Below are 19,488 nucleotides of genomic sequence, written 5' to 3' on the forward strand. Positions count from 1 at the left end.
ATTTGAAAATAATTTAGATACTAAATTAATAGTTTTTTAAGAGAATTCACAAATAAATGAAAAATATTAAAGACAATTAAATAAAAATTAAAGAGATAAAATACAATTAAATAATCAAGAACCACTTTTTAAAATTGAATTTATTTATTTATAAGTACATACATTGTATCACTGAGAAGAAGTAGGTTATTATCCTCAAGCATATGCAAGAGTATAAACATAATAGAGTTATAATTTAAAAATGTAAAGAATCCAAAATAAAAATAATTTTACACATGAATAAAGAAGTAACATAATTTATTATTTTAAGGGAAATTATAGCATACAGATTTAATGTATACAGATTTTCCTTTGGAGAAGGTTGTAGTGACAAATGGCATGATGATCCTTGATGGGGAGCAGCTTGGCAGTGGTGTCAGACTCCTTATCGAGGCTGGATGTTGTAGGAGCCGCACCAGCTAGCCAGAGTGAGGGAAGCTCGTAATGGGCTTCGGAAGTGGGCCCCGTAACAACAAGTCAATATGGATTGGAGACAGGAGTTTGGACCAAGGGTGTATGGGCAATGGGCTGTTAATGGGTTTAGGGAGTAAGAGTTGTAGCATTATTCAAACCGGAAAAGAAGTTCTCTTTCAGGGGAAATATGAGGCTGTCAAAAACAATATGCATGCAAAGCTAGTGGAGTGAACTAGGAAAAAATAAAGACGAAACAGCATGTTGAAAGTAGTTCAGGTTATTCTCTTATTATGAATATAATTAATTGCAAATACAAGCTGAAACTGTAAAAATCTTTTTTTTTCTCTTGTATAAAATTCAAATAAAATTAGAAAAGGATTAGTCAAAAAATTAATACAGAAAACAGGCAATATGAAAATGCCACATGAAACATATTTTAAAAACATGCCTATGAAAATATTAAATTTTAATTTTTAAAAATATGACAACACTTTGATAATTATTTTTCAAAATACAAAAACAATATTCGATGATTGAATTTTAAAAAATTGATATATATTTTAGTTTATTCCTAAAGCACTAACAAATTCCGTTAAGCAATAATTTAAAAAATATTAAATTATTACTAAAGTTCAAAGATTATGTCAGCAATTATGAATTGAAATTTAATATTAACAATAGTGAAAATACCTTTTATTTAATTCTAAAAGAATAAAATAGTATTTTATCATTAATAATTTTTCATGTGCATCTAATTATATAGCGATATGTCAAGAGAAATAATTACATTTTACATTAATAGTATGAATAGTCATGTAAATGTAATAATGCAATTGAACCACTGTACAAAAATATTGACATTGTCAGTGTATTAAAATTAAACTTTGATGGCTATCAGTACTTAAGAGAAGAGGGGGCTGTATGTTAGCAGTCAGCAGCCGTTTCTTCTGAATATTACTTGTTGCATTTTCAAAGGAAGTTAGGAGATTTTTGTTAATTTTGTCTCGTGTTGGGTTTAGAGACACTTTATTTTTGTCGTCTCAGCAACAGAAACAGAAATGGAATACAGCAGTATAAGTTACACCTAGATGTATCTTGCTTTAGCTACTAAATGCAATGTAGCATACATTCAGTCTCCGTCACAATGCTGATGAAATTTGAATAACTTTTTCACTGAATTACATACACCAATGTTTTGAATAGGATCTACCAAATCCTATCTGGGACTAATCCAGATTCTGACCAAATTTGAATTTGACTAGGACTCGTCGTAGCTTTCAACAGCCAAGAGCTAACCCAACTTGCAAGGGAATCTCCATAGGAGCATGAAACAAAACAGAAAGGTGTATAAAGAAAATCAGGAACATCTGACGACATTTTCTTCAAGTGTAAGTCACTGTCCTTTATCTCTCATTGGCAGTTTCCGACTAACCTCACCATGTTTGGAGAATTTTGATGAGACTCAGACAGACCAAAATGAGAAAAAAAATAACAAATGAGAACCATGAAGGAGAAGAACTCAAACAACTGAGGCAGCGATGAGATGTGAATCCTGGGTTTTGATTCTTACTATCTTGCAGTCCACTGTCGGCCGTTCACCGTTATTATAGAAGACTGGACCCTCCAAGGTTGAAGCAAGTTCAAAACCTGTACTGTGTTGTTGTGTTGCATCAGAGCCGCAGCGACTTCGTCAGTGAGGAGAGAGAGATCCAAATCTATTGCATGCATGTTACCCATAGATTCTCATCCTTTTTTTTTCAAGTTTCTTGAATCTAGCACATGGAGTTTTGCTTTGGCTTGAAGTTTGGATTTGGACCGTAGATCTTCTACTGTCCGGATTTGACTTTGATTTCTCCCTCATTGCTTGATTTGTGCCTGAGACTTAGTAGATTTCTTTTTGGATCCTTGGTGCAGCACAAATGAGGGAAAATAGTTTTTGATGTGCTCTGACGTTAGTCTGACTAGGCTCTTTGTATTAGCCCTTTCTTGTTGGATGGATGCGGGAACACGCCTTTTGTTCTACAACCCACCGTAGCTTCTGCACCTTCCGTTTCCTTCTTTCTTCGTTGTTGGATGATGTGACCGAAGAGTAGGAGTGCTGGGAGAAAAGAGACGACGTGGCTTTTGGTGGAAGGCAAGAAAGGTTAAATGAATCGGCATAGTTGTAAGAATCGGTCCGGACCGGCCTGTTCGACTGCAAAAAAAGGTGGACCGGACTCGCAACTAGTATGGTGCAATCGTGGAACAGCGTAAGGAACAGAACCGGTCAAAGTCGGTTAGAACCGGTCAAATTCGGTTAGAACTGGTCAAAGTCCGTCAAAGCATGTGAAAACCTCTAGGAATCGGTTAAAATTGGTTCAACCGAACCGTTTGGGAGAAAACTCCAAAATTAGTGAAATCGTGGTGTTATTGGTGACTATAACTGTATCTGAGGTTTGGTCATTGAAGAAGGATATTAGTTGTAAGGGTGTAATTGGGTCGGTTTATTATTATTTTGGACCGTAAAACAACTGAACCGGCCTGTACGGTCCTGAAGTGATGGCAACAGGTTGGGTTGCTGCGTTATGGGCAACGAACCGAACAAAACCGATAGTGGATCAGTTCGGTCGATTACTTCGGGTTTTTATGCCTAATAATCATAACTTAAGTCACCATAAAATGAAGTTTAAAACCCTGAGTAACTTAAAATAACAATAGTATATGGCATCCGATGAGATGTACAATTTCAACTTGACCCGACAGTAAAACATACCAAGGAATACAGTTTAAAATTGCTAACAAAAAAAGAAAACTAAGACAATTTGAATGACACTTCTAATTCGGTTCGGCTCGGTTCGGTCTTCAAAGAGCCAATTGTGAACCGAACCGAACCAATCCGTTTAAGTCAAATAAATCGACAGAGAGCGATCTTTTCCTATTTATGAATCAACTGCTATAAAATTCGATATGATTTTGCAGTAAATTTCGGACCGATTCGGTTAGTTACACCCCTTACAAAAGATATGAAGATAATGAACTTGAAATTAAACACTGTTTTATGATATATTTAAGTGCATATAAATAATTTTATAAATATGTCTAAATTAAAAGGCAAAAAATTTTTATACTTATTAAATATGCTATATTTTTATAAATAATTTAATTTTATTAGATATAAATTAAAAATTATTATAAAAGAAAAATATTGATAGACTATAATAAATATAAAATATAATAAACATCACTAATAATTATGAAGGTTAATTGTGAGATTTTTTCCTAAATAAATTTAACCTATTTTGAGTAATTAATGAGTTAATTTTGTTATAATTACGTTAGTTATGTGTTAATGTGTAGAAATATTTAGCCTATTTAAAATAATTAATATATATTTTACTATAGACCAGCATGCTACTCAGGTAAGAGATAGCAATTATTCTCCTAATTCTCTAAATGATTTCCTCTCTATTTTAGGGCATTGGGATGATAGGAAGCTAAGGGAATGGCTCCGGATGAGGTTGTCCAACGAGTCTTAGCAATGGCTCCACCATCACCTTGGAAGAATGAGGATCAGATTGCTTGGGCTTTATCCTCGGATGGGGCGTTCAACCTGAAGTCTGCTTACCAATCCTTTCACACCAATCAGAACCACTCGAACCAAATCTTCAAGCTTGCGTGGAACTGGAATGGTCCAGAAAGAATTCGCACCTTTCTTTGGCTTTGTGCGAATGATGCCATTTTGACAAATGCTCAAAGGTTCAGGAGGCATATGACTTTGAACCCCAGCTGTCCTCGATGTCAGTCGGGTGAGGAATCCATTGTCCATGTTCTTCGCGATTGTCCTTTTGCAAAGCAAGTTTGGAAGCTTATAATTCTTGCGAGAGAGGTTGGGAATTTTTTTACCGGAAGTATGAGAGAATGGCTCACCTCAAACCTCAATAGGAAAACAGAGTGGACTTACTACTTTGGAGTGGGTGCCTCCTCTCTTTGGTGGTTGCGAAATAAATTGGTCTTTGAAGGCAAGGCCACTGACCCAAGGGTTGCTGCGAGCCACATTAGAGCACGTACAAGGGATATTATTAAAGCCATGAAGAAGACTAACCTTCCAAAGAGAAATCATAATAGTTTAAAAAATCTCATTCGCTGGCACCAACCACAGGAGCACTATGTCAAGATTAATGTTGATGGGTCCTACTTCTCCCAATGTGATAGTGCCTCCTGCGGGGGGATCTTCAGAGACCACATGGGACGGTTTATAAAAGCCTTTTCCTGTAATTTGGGTAACTGTACCATTATGCATGCTGAACTTTGGAAAATTATTAAAGGTCTCCAAATAGCAGTTGCTAATGATTTACAGAATATTATTGTGGAGTCTGACTCTCTTATGGCTCTTCAGGTTATTAAAACAGGATGCCCAAACTCCCACCCTTGTGTAGCTCTTGTACAAGATATCCTGATCCTAAGCAGGCGCGTGCAAAATATTGATTGGAATCACACCTTAAGAAAGGCCAATGCAGTTGCAGATAAAATGGCCAAGAAAAGGCATGATCTTCCCATAGGTCTCCACATTTTTAATGCACCTACACCTGATATTATTTCAGTTTTAACTTTTGGCATGTATGATTCTTTTAGACTTAGAGGCTTGTAATTTTTGCTTGCTGTTTTGGGGTTCTTGACCAGCTACCCCATCAAATATATATATATATATATATATATATATATATATATATATATATATATATATATATATATATATATATATATATTAGTTAGCCGTAGTGTTAATTAATAAATAAATATTATTGTTGTTAAATATTATATAATTTTTAATTTTTGGTTATATAATTAATTAGTTATTTAAGTCATTAATTATTATTATAAAAATAATATTACTATATTAGTTATATTAGCCGTGCAGTGCATGTAAGAATAGTTTATTAGTGTGAGTGTTAGGGACGGCGGTCCTCCGCACTGAATCTAGGGATTTCGTTCCCTGTCAGTACACTATCAAAGTGAAGAACCAAGTGATAGGTTCCATCTTTTTTTTTTTTTTCGGCCCAAACAAGGTCCATGATGAGAGCCTCCAACCAACGGATAAAATGAAAAAAATCTGTATATCTGTACAACTTTGATCTGTATATTAGTGCGACCATTATTTTAAATTTTAAAAATAACAAATTAAGTATTGATAGAAAAATCTTAAAATAATTCTAGTAAAATAATCAAATGTTATAATGTCTTGATTTACAACCTACACAAAATCAATCAATAATTATTTTTTAAAAATAAATGCAAATATATCTACATGATTCTACTTTATAAATATTGTTTGCTTACATTTGAACAAAAAAATAGGTTAAAAAAAAAGAGTAGAGGTAAACTCTTAGTTGAAATAATAAACTTAGTTACTCATTCAAACAAGATTTAAATTATATTTTTTCAATTTTTAACGGTTCTTTTTTAGAAAAAAAGACATTAAAAAAAATAAAATTTTAATTGCAATTACAATGTTGACTTTGATATTGGATATTTTATTTCAACTATTTCTCTCTTCTCATAATATTATTGATTCAAACATTAGCGCCATAATCCTATCATACAAATCAATTGCATATAAAAATTTTAAAAAATACAATAATAAAACTTTAGTATAAACCAACAAATAAAATTCGATTAAAAATAAATTAAACAAAAAATACAAAGTAAAATAAAATTAAGATTATAAACTTAAGATTTAAAATAAAACCTAAAAATAGTTAATTTATTTGTAGTCAACAACAGTGAAATCAAGATTCATATAAAATAGAATACGACCTAATAAAATGAAAGATATTATGAATGAAGAATTGGTTTATTAAAATAGAAACAGTGTAATAAATAATTAGTACTAAATGTTAATCAATTTATATTATATATGACAAATTTAATTTATCTTTACATAAATGATATATGAAAATAAATCGTAAAATTAATATTTATTTAAAAAAATAATTACAAAATAAATGATTAATGGTATATACCATTTAAATAATATCATAAATAAAAAAATTTAATTTATTATTTCACAGTATAATTTAAAAAGAAATATAAATATGTATGTAATGAATTTTTTATTTGTATTTATTATTAAAAGTGAAATCAAATTACAAACAAGAGAGTACAATACTCAGAGTACTAAAGAATATAAACCAAGATTTTTTTTTCTTTATATGCATTCCTTTTAAAATTCATAAATAATAAAATAATTTAATTTTAGTCAAAGATTTACTGAAATATATATTTTTGTCTTTAAAATTTTTTTTTATCCATGTAAAACCATATAAACAGAATACGGAGAGTTTGAAACATAAATCATGTTTTTTGCTTGTGAATTGTATTTGAGGTTCTAGCCAAACGAGAATTTTTTTTCTTTGCACAACTTTATCGTTCATGCCAAAAGCTAATGCAATTGGAGCATAGAAGTTACAAGTAGTACTTTCTCAGTTTTCACGCGAACTTTTTCAAAATCTTACTCTGTAATTTGTTGACTACAGGTTTAAACTGAAATGGAATATATAACTTCTTAGCTTCTTCAATCAGTCTATAAGTTATTTGGTAAAAAATCTCTTTCTTCTTATGAATACTAGCTAGTAATTTTCAAATAATAAGGTAGACCTTCGGAACATGCACTCAGAATGTGAAAGAATGCAATCTGAGTTCAACAGCATTAAAATAATTTTTTCACTTTACATCGCCTCAACCATAGCTTGATTTGTCAGAACAAATGCTACCTTTATAAAAAAAATTATAGAAGAGCTTCCAGTGAGAGGAGGGAGTCTAAAGGCCATGTCTTAAGTATCCGATCAGCAAGTGCTTCTGTAAAATAGACTGCGATCCGCTGCGTAGTATCATCATCGGTGGAATTTTTTCTAAGTAAAACATTTGCATTTACCAACAATTATATGGTTGTTATAAGTGAAAAGCAAATAGATTAAGCACAAATTTCTTTCTTTAAATTTCAGTTCCTTAAAATTTCAGTTCCTTAAATATAGGATATGGAGATCTTAAACTAGGTAAGAGTAATATCGTTGAAATGAATTGTAGGAGTAAGGAAGTTATAGAAGATGACATTTCTTGCATAGTAAATAACATGTAACAAAGAACATACCAACAACAATATAAAAAAGAGTAATGCTAACAGCTAATATATTTTGTGATTTATAGTCATTAATTAGTTATTATTAATATTTTTAATAGTGTGAGATTATATCTAATAATATGAAATTACACATTTTTTAATAATTAAATGTTGACTAAATTTTAATAAAAGTGCTAATCTCTAAAACTTTTCTATAAAAATTTGGAGATAATAAAATAGTGATGAGTAAAAACTTTAATTAAATAATTAAACTTTAGGCTATAATAGCAAATGAGACAAACTTCAAAAACCTAATATATTTATTATGATTATTATGACACAAAAACACACTTTGAAATCACAACTAGTACATCTTGCATGAAGAGAATAGAATCGGACTAGCGGCTGCACGACTTGTTCAACCACTTTATTTTCTATTAGTTAAAAAAGAATTATATTTTTCTATAATTGTAAAATACTTTTGTTAAGATTATTTTTTATTTAAATATTTATAAAAAATTAAAATAAAATTTAATTTAAATTTTAATTTAAAAAATATTTTTTTATATATTTACTAATTTATGTTGATAAAGAGATAGAATTATCTTGATGGGTATTAATGATTTTTATTTTTTAAAAATTTATAAAAATAATTCATAAGAATATAAAATTTTTATCAGTCAATATTTATTTAAAAAATCATCTTTTAATTTTAGGCCATGTAACTCAAAAAGTCATTGTATCTATATTTTTCTAAAATTTTAGAAAAATAAAAATTATTCATATTTTTATAGTTGGTTAAATGGACAAATAATAATGATAGCATTATAATTTTAACAAATAAAGCAACAAAATATAAGTATGCATGTAATGATTTTTATTTGTATTTGTTACTAAAAGTGAGACTAAATTATAAATCAGAGAGTACTCACAGAATACTAAATTATATAAACTAAGACTAACATTTTTTTTTATTTTCATTCTTTCTAAAATTCATGAATAATAAAATAATTTATTTTTAGCCACAGATTCACCAAAATATATATTTTTCTCTCTAAAAATCACTTCATTTCTTTTATCTATATAAAATTATAAATCATATGATTGCAAAAAAATATATACTATGTCTCTTTTTCACCATTTTTATGTAACTTAATTCAGCGTAAATAATTTTTTTATCACCCACAAATTGTTAAAATGTTGTAATCACTTTTTTCATAATTTCCATAAAAATAGAATTTTTTATGATAACTTATAATTCTTTTAGCATGCTCAATCATGGGTAATGTCATTTTTTGTAATTTGTGTGGAGACAAAAAATAAAGAAGATAACAATATGGATGAAAAAGTAAATGAATAAAGAAAACTTAACTGATAATTATACATTTTTAAATGGTAGTTATATCAATTATTCTTTATTGATAGGATTAAGATAAAAAAAATTGAATATCAAATTTTTTATATTTCTTTTACATATTGTTATAGATTGTTATAGATGATGATGATGATGATGATAATGATGATAATAAAAAATTTAAAATTTGTAGATAAGTATGTTATACTAAAATTAAAAAGTCATAGATTTAATTTTTGAAGTTAAAAAATAAATTTTTATAAATATATGATGAAAATATTTTTAAAAAATGTGTACACCAATTTACTTTTATATTTTTATTATATATATTGAGATATAAAATACACATTAAAAATAAGTTAAATTATATACGTATTTATATATAAATATAGAATAACTAATTTAGTAGCGTATTTTTTGTATAAGCTAATGTATGTTCCTATGATGTACACGGGATAATACATAAAAATATATAAAATTTTTATTAAAAATTAAATAAAAAATATACATAAAAATTACCACTATAAATATTTTATAAAGTTATTCAATGTTAAAAACATCAAAAGTTATTCAATGTTTTTTCAACTAATTTGAGTTAGTTGAGTGGTTATTTCATTCGTCCGTTTAAGTAAGTATTAGAGATTTAAATTCTGCCTTGTGTGCAGTAGTAACCCATTAATTAGCAGCAGACTCTTAAATAGAGCTCCAATACGCAGTGGATTAGTCCTAATCTGTCGAGTCAGAAAATACCATAGAAAAAAAAGTATATTAAAATTTGTCTTTATAGCAGAACAATTACTCATTGATAGCAATACTTATAAAGATTTGTCTTTATTAAAATTTATCTAGGACAATTTTATTTGTTAGTATTATATTCATTCTTGAAATCAAAGCAATATAATCAACATTTTACCGATTAAAATTTCACATTTTATGATATAATTCCAAGCTTCAAAATTTATAGATTTATGTAATTACAAAAGCTATTGGATTAGTTAATATTTCTTGGTAACATCACTAGAACACTATTCTAGAGTATTTTGTGTGAAGAGAAACAATAATAATTTTTATTATTCAATAATTTATTTTATTAGAAAATAAATTATTATCACCTAAATTGGTAAATATAATTTTTTATTTTTTATACTATTTTATTTAGTAATAATTGCCATTATTAAAAGATAAATAATCATACTATTCTATAATATGATGTACAAAATATTTTTTAAACTTTTTTACTTAAATAAAATAAAGAATCCCCAAAATTACCTGATTCTCTTAAATCAATTTTTAAAACACAAATCCCATATTACTATTAATATATAAATCGTCTCAGGGTTATGTATTTTAGATTATATGTTAAACGTTACACTCTAGGACGATTTATGCTTGGAAGTCTTTTAAAAAATTGCTCATAAATTGTCCCAGGGTAATGAGCTTCCCAAATTGAATATAAATCGTCCCGCCCTGTGATTATTTACGCTTTTTACTCTTAAAACACAACAATCTGGGACGATTTATGTTCAAACATAAACCTCAAGAGTCTGTGACGATTTACGTGTTGGAGGCTGACCCTCAAGATTTTGTGACGATTTACGTGCGAATTGTAAGTACATTAATAATTTGGATAGATCAACATGTATATAATGGCCTTCATTGGAAGAAGATTAATAGATCATATTTATTAAATTATATATATCGACAGTACATATAGAAATATGACCATTGAACTGACTCACTCTGAGAATTTCTAATGGCTATAATTACCGTATATTTGTCATAGGATATTCTCAAGATAAACATGGTTATAGAATTTCCTTTGACCTGCGACTGTCATAGTAATTAACAATATATTTATTATACTTTGATTCCGGACACCTAGTACCTTAGGGTGTTAGTTGAATAGATATTGAGTATGACTTAAATACTTGTAGAATTAATTATTAGTTAATAAGGAATTCATCAACTCTTGTAAACCCCGCAAAATTAGCGAATAATTAATCAACAAAATAATTTTTAATAAAAAAATTAAAAATGCAAATTTTATAGTTTAATTGAATAGAGCTAATTAAAACAAGAATTTTGTCACAAATTTCAAAAAAATCGGCTTAAGATTGAGCTGAACGGATCGAACCGAATTCAAACCGGACCCGTGACTCCAACCGACTCATTAAATAAAGTGGGCTTCAGCTCATTCTCTCTCCCACATACAAGAAACGTAGATGCACAAAGGAAGAGGGGAAGAACATTTCCAAGGTTCCAAACCCTTAGCATAGATTCAAATCCACGTAACTTTTGATTCGGAACTCTGATTGCTACACCATTTGTGGCCACGCGTCCGCGGTGTCGAGCTCTACAAAGCTCGAAATATTGTGAGGTAAGAAAGCTACATTTTTTTCCTCAATTTATTCACCTTCAGTTTTAAAATTTATGAACAAAGGTATTGAAAATTGTTAAATTTCGGCGTTTAGGTTTGAATTAGCTTGAGAGAAACACTTAATCTTGCTTCATTGGTGTTTGAGTAAGGTGAGAATTCTAAAACTCTAGCTAACTCATTGATTTTTATGATTTGGATATTAAGTTTTGCATGTGCGTGCGTGCATGCGTGCGTGTGTGTGTGAAAATGTGAATTAGGTTGATTTATATGTAAATTGGAGCTTGATTTAATACATTGGAGGTTTGGTGGAGTTTGGAAGTCATTGCCTAGGAGATTTTGGACCTTTGGAGCTGTGTTTGGTGCCTTAGTGGTGTCTTGGGTTATACGTGAAAATCAGCCAAGGTATGGTTTAAGTTTCACGTATTTAATATATAATGTTCTGTGAAAACTTATGCTAGATGACCATAGGATAGGTTGGAATGTATGAAAATATTCAATGCTTAGCACCCTTGATGATGATTGTGATGTGAATTGAATATGTGTTGGGAGAATATTGTTTGTGTTGGTAATAGTATGTTGATTAAGGAGTGGTAAAGAATGAGAGGATGATATGGTTATATATATATTGAGTAAGTGGATGATAATGTTGTTGATGCAAAATGAGGAATTTAGGTTGAAATTGTGTAATGAGGAATTTGGTGCTGTGTTAGTGTGCTTTGGTGTATTGTTGAGTGGAATGTTGGTATAGAAGTTTGGTTTGAGATTGGTCTTGATGAAATTGAGGTTTAAATTTTTTTTTATAAAATATTGATTTTTGGACGAACTTCAATGAGTCATAACTCAGCTTTCAGAACCCCAAATGGTTTCAAACTTATTTCATAAGAAAACTGGATCCGTGAAGTTTACACCGTTCGAAGAACGGAAGGAAAATGATTTAAAACTAAAAAGTTATGTGCGTCGAAAGTTTAGGATTCAAAATTGAAATTCTGCAGATTTTAGACTTAGCCAAAATTTTTGATAAAACGTACGCCCACGTGTACGCATGACCTGGGATTTTTGCGTACGCGAATCTCCTTTATGCGACTATGCGTTTATGTTTGATACGCATGCATGCACGTAAAGGGGGTTGCGTACGAGAAATGGGCCAAAATACACGCCCACGCGTACGCGTGACTCCTATTTTCAACAAATGAGTTTTGTGTTTTAAAGCTTAATTTTGGATCCTCTAAGCTTCTATTTTCATTATTTTGACCCTAGATGTTGTTAGTAAGCCTAGTAATGAGATGAAGCTAGGTATATATGGGAACTTAGAGATGAAGAAAGTTTGTTAAGTGATGATTTAGGTATGAGGATGTAGGGTGAATATATATATATACTACTTGAATTATTAAACTGGCTAAAGAAAGAAATAAATGTTACATCTGAGTACTCTTTTTCGAAAGTGCAACCCCAGGAGATGGTGGAAGGTGAGGATCCCCTTCCTTGTTCCTCCAGGTATTGTAAAATCGCCCCCAGCGAGATGGTGGGAGGTTAGGATCCTCTCATTTGTTCCTCCTAGGCATATGAGAACGTACCTCTTGGATAGACGTAAGGGTTGTTGTTTTGCCCCACTTGCTCCAGGTTAGTTAGTATAGAGGCTCTCCGGGTAGACGCAAGGGTTTTGTGGTTTCGCCCCACTTGCTTCGGGTTATGATGCGTTATGTATAAAAGTGAAATTATATGATGAGTAAGTAATGAATGAATGTGAAATGATTATCTGATATACGAGTTTCCTTCAGTAAAGTGCCATGGCTTGCCACCACGTGTTCTAGGTTGAGACTCGATACTCTATTGACCCTACGTTGTAAGAGGTGATCGGGCACTTATAAATTCCCGGGAAGGTTAACCCTCATTGAGCAATTTTATATATATAAATGAATTATGAATGAGAAGAGAAAAAGTTATGCATAGACTCATGGGGATGCGCGACGGGGGACAGTCCAGGGTTTAACAGCCGGATTTGTCGGGTTGGCTTGATAACCGACAGATGAGACTCATTAGACATAGGACAGGCAGACATCATATGCATATTAGTGAGTAAATTTTGTAATTTAATGACAATTTTAAATCATCGTGAAATACAACATAAAAACCACCTTGACAAGTGTTACAAATTAATGACAATTTTATGTTTTAAAAATCGTCACAACCAATTTAGCGACGCTTCTTACCAATAGTGGTCCAAAACCGTCACTATGTCACCTGGCGACGCTCAAATCCATGATACTTTTTTAACTGTCACGAAAAAACTTAGCGACAATTAAAACCCTCAACAAATAGTTAAAAAACCGTCACAAAAATTCTGTTTTGTTGTAGTGGCATAATTTTTTTGGAAGAGACCGTGTGACATAGTGATGGGCTTGAGAGAGAGAGAGAGAGAGAGAGAGAGAGAGAGAGAGAGAGAGAGAGAGAGAGAGACGTGAAATCGAAGATGAGAATGAGTCTAGAAAAAAGAAGAAGGATCGAATTGGTAACAGAAACTAGGGTTACTAAATTCAAGAAATGGATTTATGTATATATAAATTAGAATAAATTAGTAATTTTATATTCGCATGAATTTAACAGGTACCTATGTCTCCATCCCTGTCTATTTATTCGCGTGGACGGGTCCCCACGTATGAGATTTCATGGGTCCCATCTAGCCCTAAATCATGGGTAATTTCGACAAATACCCATTTCAACTAGTTTTTTTTTTATCATCCCTATTGCTAGTATTCGTTTATTTGTGACGTGGAGCTACTCCAATCACTTAATAAGTTCTCAGATAACCAAAGTCTAGGCTATATCATTTTCATAAAGTCACATGTATCCTTGTTATAATAATATTAATCGATAATAAATGGTTAAACACTGAATGAGTCACATTTTTCATATATATATATATATATATATATATATATATATATATATATATAACTAATATTATATTATAACTGTGAAATCATAATATTTCGAAAAATGATACATAGACAACTTAAATGTTGATAAGTCTAGACAACTTTAGAAAAAATTTAAAAATATTTAAAAATTATATGTTGATCTGTAAGTTTTTTTAGATATTTGTCCATAGTCTATGATTAATAAATTTGGAATTACATATATATTATTTATCATATATATATATTTTATTTTATTTTATAAAGACTTATATTTTTTTTTTGTATCAACGATGATAGTTATAAAGAGATTTTTACCATTAAATAATTAAAGAAAAATTAAAAATAAAATTGGTTCTTGAAAATTCATGTAGTTTTTATTTTAAATTCAGATTAAATTATATATTTAAGTTATTTTTGTTTGTTTATCATAATTATTGTATATAATAGATAATATAATTAAGCATGTTTTAAAAAAAACTATCCAATTTTATACGGTTGAAAGATAATTATGATATTGAGATTAACACAAAGTGAAATATACTAAATATATAAAGATTTAAAATAAAATAACTAATTAAAAATGAGTAAATAATTAAATTTGTCCCAAAAGATCACTCGTCCTCTAAATTAGCATAATTAATTTGATTTGATTTGATTTAATTTATTGAATTAAAAAAATAAATCAAAAAATAGTTGATTGAATTAGTTAGTTGATATAACTAATTTATTATAATCGATTGAATTTAATGAATTAAAAAAATAAATAAAAAAATACTTTCTTAGAAGATAATAATTTTTTTAACTAAATTAATCTGTATTTATTATATTCAATTAGAATAAATAATAACTAATAAATCATCTATATAATTAATGAATCAAAATAAATGATATAATAAATTACAATTAATTAATTGATATAAATTATAATAAATTGTGTGATATTTAAATATTTAATCAAATTAATTAGTTAATATAATTAATTTACTGTAAAAATTATATTAAATAAATTAAAAAAAAGAATAAAAAATACTCTTAGAAATATTCTATATCAACTTTATTATTAAGCGTAAAAATTTAATTTTTACATAATAATAGAATAGATAGATAAATATAAATTATACATATCCGTTCAATTAAAAAGTTTTCTTTCTTTTTGGGTCCTCAAAATGTTTTGGGCTATATCAAATACCCGCTAAACTAATAAGACATTTACGCCCCCCTTTTCCCTTAAAAAAAAAAAATAAAGAAGAAGAAAACCTGCAAGACATTTACGAGACTGACTACACCATATTTGACGAAGGAAAAGTAAGAGGAGCTTAATATTCGACAAAACTCCATAAAAAATAAAAATAAAAAAGAACTTGTTCTGATCTGAAGTGCGATAATTTGCGGTGTGGAGGGATAAAAAACGAGAAAGACAGCGGTGAAGGTTGAAAAGCTGAAACTCTCAAAGTGTTGAAGATTGAAGAACAGAGAGAAAGAAAGAGAGGCAGATCTGAACATCAAGATGATGTCAGGCAAATACACTACCATTGATAACCAGCCAGGATCTGTTCCTGTCAGTGCTATTCTTCTTCTCTCTTCTTCCATTCACTCTTTCGTTTCGTTTCGTTTCGTTTCGTCTCGTCATCTCACTCTCCATTTTTCCTTATTTCCTTTCAGGCGGTTCCAGATTCAGGCCATGTCGCTGTTAAGTTCGCCGGTACACTATTCTTTTTCTCCTTTCTCTCTTCAATTCTCATTCCAATTGCATCTCAATTCGTAAGGTTTTCTAGCTCCGTTAAATTATTAGATCAGATTCTAATTATTATTATGTCCATTCGTTGCATTTTCAATATTTTAGCTTATCGCACTAGCCGTAGCTACGTGAAATTTTGAAGGAGGATCTTTTGATTCCGTTATTAATTATTAGTGTAGCCTGGATAATCAATTCTCCTTCGATCTGAAGTGTTGTGAGCTGATTTTATAATAGTTGATCTGATCCGAACTTTTTCATTTTCTTTTCAGATTCAAATCTCCAGACATTTCCTCCGTCTAGCGCACAGGGCAAGATTACCGGTGGTTCCAGGCCTCCTCGTGATGCCGATGGTATGTGCCTGTTTAAGGATTTTAATTATTTGTTTTCTTTCCTAATTGATAATCAACAATTATTTTTCAAGTATATATACTTGTAATTTTATTGTTTACGTTATATTGTTTTTCATTAATGTTGTTGATTATGTTTAGGAAGATGTTGTGTTGAAATTATTTTCATTCATTTTGTGCAGATACATTTTCAAAACCTGGATCTGGTGGTTCTTCAGATGAATCCCAGCAGAGTGGGTGGTTTAAGACGTTTGCACTCTCTACTTACAAACCCTTCTTTGATGTTGACACTTCAGATGTTGTAGAGAGGATTATCGACTCACTCTTTCCGTTTAGAGGAACTTTTACTGAAAAAACTGCTAGCAACCCTGATTTGTAAGTTGATTTTGTCGTTTGCTTATATGCTTTACTTATTTAGGTGCCAATTCTATGGTTGAGTTCTGTCAAACAATGAAACATGGATAATGCTAATATCATTTGTTTGGCGAGAAGAGGGAGCTAAAATATTGAATTGCCATGTCCTGCCTTGGTATCATATTCCCTTATGAACTGAGGTGATTCATAAGTTGTTAATCAAAACCTAAAATACAATAGTGGTTGGGCATTTTGGGTTTGTTTTTCTATTTCTTTAGTGTGACACATTATCATCATGAAAACTGGCGGTTGATGGATATCTCTTAAACAATCATCTCAAATAGAGTGATGAGTTGTATCACTCATGAACTATGGAAATCACCTTTCGCAAATAACAAATAAACCTTTTGGCTAGAAGTTATGGATTTTGTATTAGTGAAACACTAGTGTCTTGTTGAGAGCCTAACAAATGGAGAAATGAACTTAGTAATTAACAATTTATCCATAATGTAGAGATACTGCTCCTGAGTCCTACAGCTTGATTTTTAGGAGAAGAGTGCCACTACAATAAACGGTAATCAAGCACTGATCCCAGTTGATATGGAACAAGTACTCCTGCATTGGGGTTGGACAAACAAACTAATTTCTAGTAGCGATTAATCATGGGCAGAAGAGCAAAAGGCATAAGATGGATCAACACTATCATTCCATTAGAATCTCCTAGGTATAAAGTATAAACATTAGAACACAGAATATCCATAAGTCAAGGTTTATTGTAAAATATCCCAATATAACCCCAACATAAATCAGTTGTTTGTTTTTAACCATTTTATATGTGGCTTTGGTTTCTTTTCTTCATTATGTTAGTCATTAAAATATCATATGTGTCTAGTTTCTAGCTATATAAATACTATTTTCCTACATAGAGGCTGTTAACCATTTTTGTTAGACTTTGGTGGACATGTTTCATAATTTGTCGTAAAAGGAATGAATTCTGTGTTTCTATGCCCTTGTCTGCGTGTAACTTTGGTTTGTCACATTCACTATAAATACACAGGTATGGACCTTTCTGGATTTGTACCACCTTAATATTTGTAGCGGCATCTATGAGCACATTTGTGACATATATATCACACAAGCTGAAGCACGAGAAATGGGAATATGACATTAATCTTGTGTCCTGGTCTGCTGGTTTGTTTTATGGTTATGTTACCATAGTACCACTTTGTCTTTATGTAATTCTCAAGTACTTCTCCGTGCCAGCTGGCATTGTCCAGTTACTCTGTCTATATGGATATTCCCTATTTGTCTTTATTCCGGCTCTGGTAAGTTGCTGATCATAATTTTTTTCTCACCCTTTTGGCATTTCCCATCATATTACCCCCTGAAACCCTTTGTTTGGTGCAGTGTATGTCCATTGTGCCTCTGGAGATATTTAGATGGGTGATTGCAGCTGTGGCTGGGTTAATGTCAGCGACATTTCTGGCACTTAATCTCCGGGCACATATCGTATCGGCAGGTGAAAGGTGGTTCTTGATTGTTGCTGGCATTTTTCTGTTGCAGCTGGCTTTAGCCGTTGTACTAAAGGTTTACCTCTTCACAGTATCAGTTTGACAGGAATCTGGATAGTGTCAATGAAATATAATTCACAGATTAAAAATCATGTATTCATTCATTTGTGCAATATAAAGGCGAATAACTTGTGATTTTCGGAACTACAAGCATTTGTCTTAGACACTGCAAGGTGTAATACACTGCAACTACACAAATTATTCGACAGATAATATACCAGCTCATTTGTAATTTGTAAACAGTTTTCGCAAATGCTGGTTCGGCACAGTAAGCACTTAATGTAATGGAAAGTGGAGTGAAGACGATATAGACATTTAGCACATTTTCGAAGTTTCAAGCTGATTGTGGCATAGGGCATAATAGGTAGCTGCTTTTTTTTTTTGTTGACGAGTTACTAAGTCAGTATCGAAGCAATGGTGCTATGTGTCAATGTATTAACTAGATTTAAAGAAATAATGTTATTTAATGAAAATGGTTATAAAATATTAGCATAGTTTAAAAAAACTCTACTGAATCAACAGCACCCAAAATTTTAGTTATGGACGGTTCGTTTGCATTCGCTTGCATGTGATGTCATGATTACATAACTATACTGACAAATTGTCAAACTTGAGCATGCTTGGACATGATTGATTTGGCTCTGAAAATCATCAAGGTTAGGCAGAAATTACTACTCCTAATGAACTATGCTTCGTTGTCAATAGACTCAATACCAACCAACCGATTTCTACTTTATTTGTTTGCTTCAATAACTCTTATTCTCTTAAGAGGCAACAGCCAATAAGAATATCAGACATGGACAATAAAATTACTAATACAATATAATCATTATGCCTCCATCACTTGATTCTTTTTTTTTTTTGGGTCATGGCCTCCATCACTTGACTCAAATACCATTAATGCTTCCCTCAGATTTCAGCAATTCCTAGCAGTAAGTCAAACTCCATACAAGTCTTTCACCTAGTTGATGCCAAAAATGGTTACCTTTTCTGGTAAATTAAGGGGCCAGAGGCCTGAAGAAGAAACAAACCACAAAATGCTCTCACTTCTGAGCCAAGTGGTCCCAGTAACATCACCTACAATATGTAATTGTATTACTACATTGAAAATTAATGTGTCCAAATAGTACATATTTTATGGTACCCAAAACAGTAAAAATGCAACTAGTTTTATTTTATTTAAAAAAAAATCTATTTATACCAATGCACTAAAGTAGGGGTGAACGCGGATCAGATATAGCCAAAATTTCGATCCGATCTGCACTAAAATTATCGGATTG

At 30.7% G+C, this 19,488-nt stretch overlaps 1 protein-coding gene across 1 annotated transcript; it reads left to right on the plus strand.

Annotated features, from left to right (window-relative positions):
- The first annotated feature begins 15,464 nt into the window (after positions 1-15,464).
- Positions 15,465-18,546, plus strand: LOC107645888 (uncharacterized). The gene is made up of 6 exons (XM_016350023.3): positions 15,465-15,756; positions 15,861-15,900; positions 16,206-16,286; positions 16,466-16,658; positions 17,695-17,962; positions 18,045-18,546. Exons 1-6 carry the CDS (start codon positions 15,706-15,708, stop codon positions 18,249-18,251), a joined length of 840 nt encoding a protein of 279 aa, XP_016205509.1. The 5' UTR covers positions 15,465-15,705; the 3' UTR covers positions 18,252-18,546.
- Positions 18,547-19,488: the final 942 nt, after the last annotated feature.

This window comes from Arachis ipaensis, chromosome B6 (genome assembly GCF_059453495.1).
Source record: "Arachis ipaensis isolate K30076 ecotype BB chromosome B6, ASM5945349v1, whole genome shotgun sequence".
Taxonomy (NCBI): domain Eukaryota; kingdom Viridiplantae; phylum Streptophyta; class Magnoliopsida; order Fabales; family Fabaceae; genus Arachis; species Arachis ipaensis.

Coding starts and splice junctions, on each gene's coding strand:
- LOC107645888 (XM_016350023.3), top strand. CDS start 15,706: ATGATGTCAGGCAAATACACTACCATTGATAACCAGCCAGGATCTGTT. Junction 15,901..16,205: donor TGTCGCTGTTAAGTTCGCCG/GTACACTATTCT, acceptor TTTTCTTTTCAG/ATTCAAATCTCCAGACATTT. Junction 17,963..18,044: donor TTGTCTTTATTCCGGCTCTG/GTAAGTTGCTGA, acceptor TGTTTGGTGCAG/TGTATGTCCATTGTGCCTCT.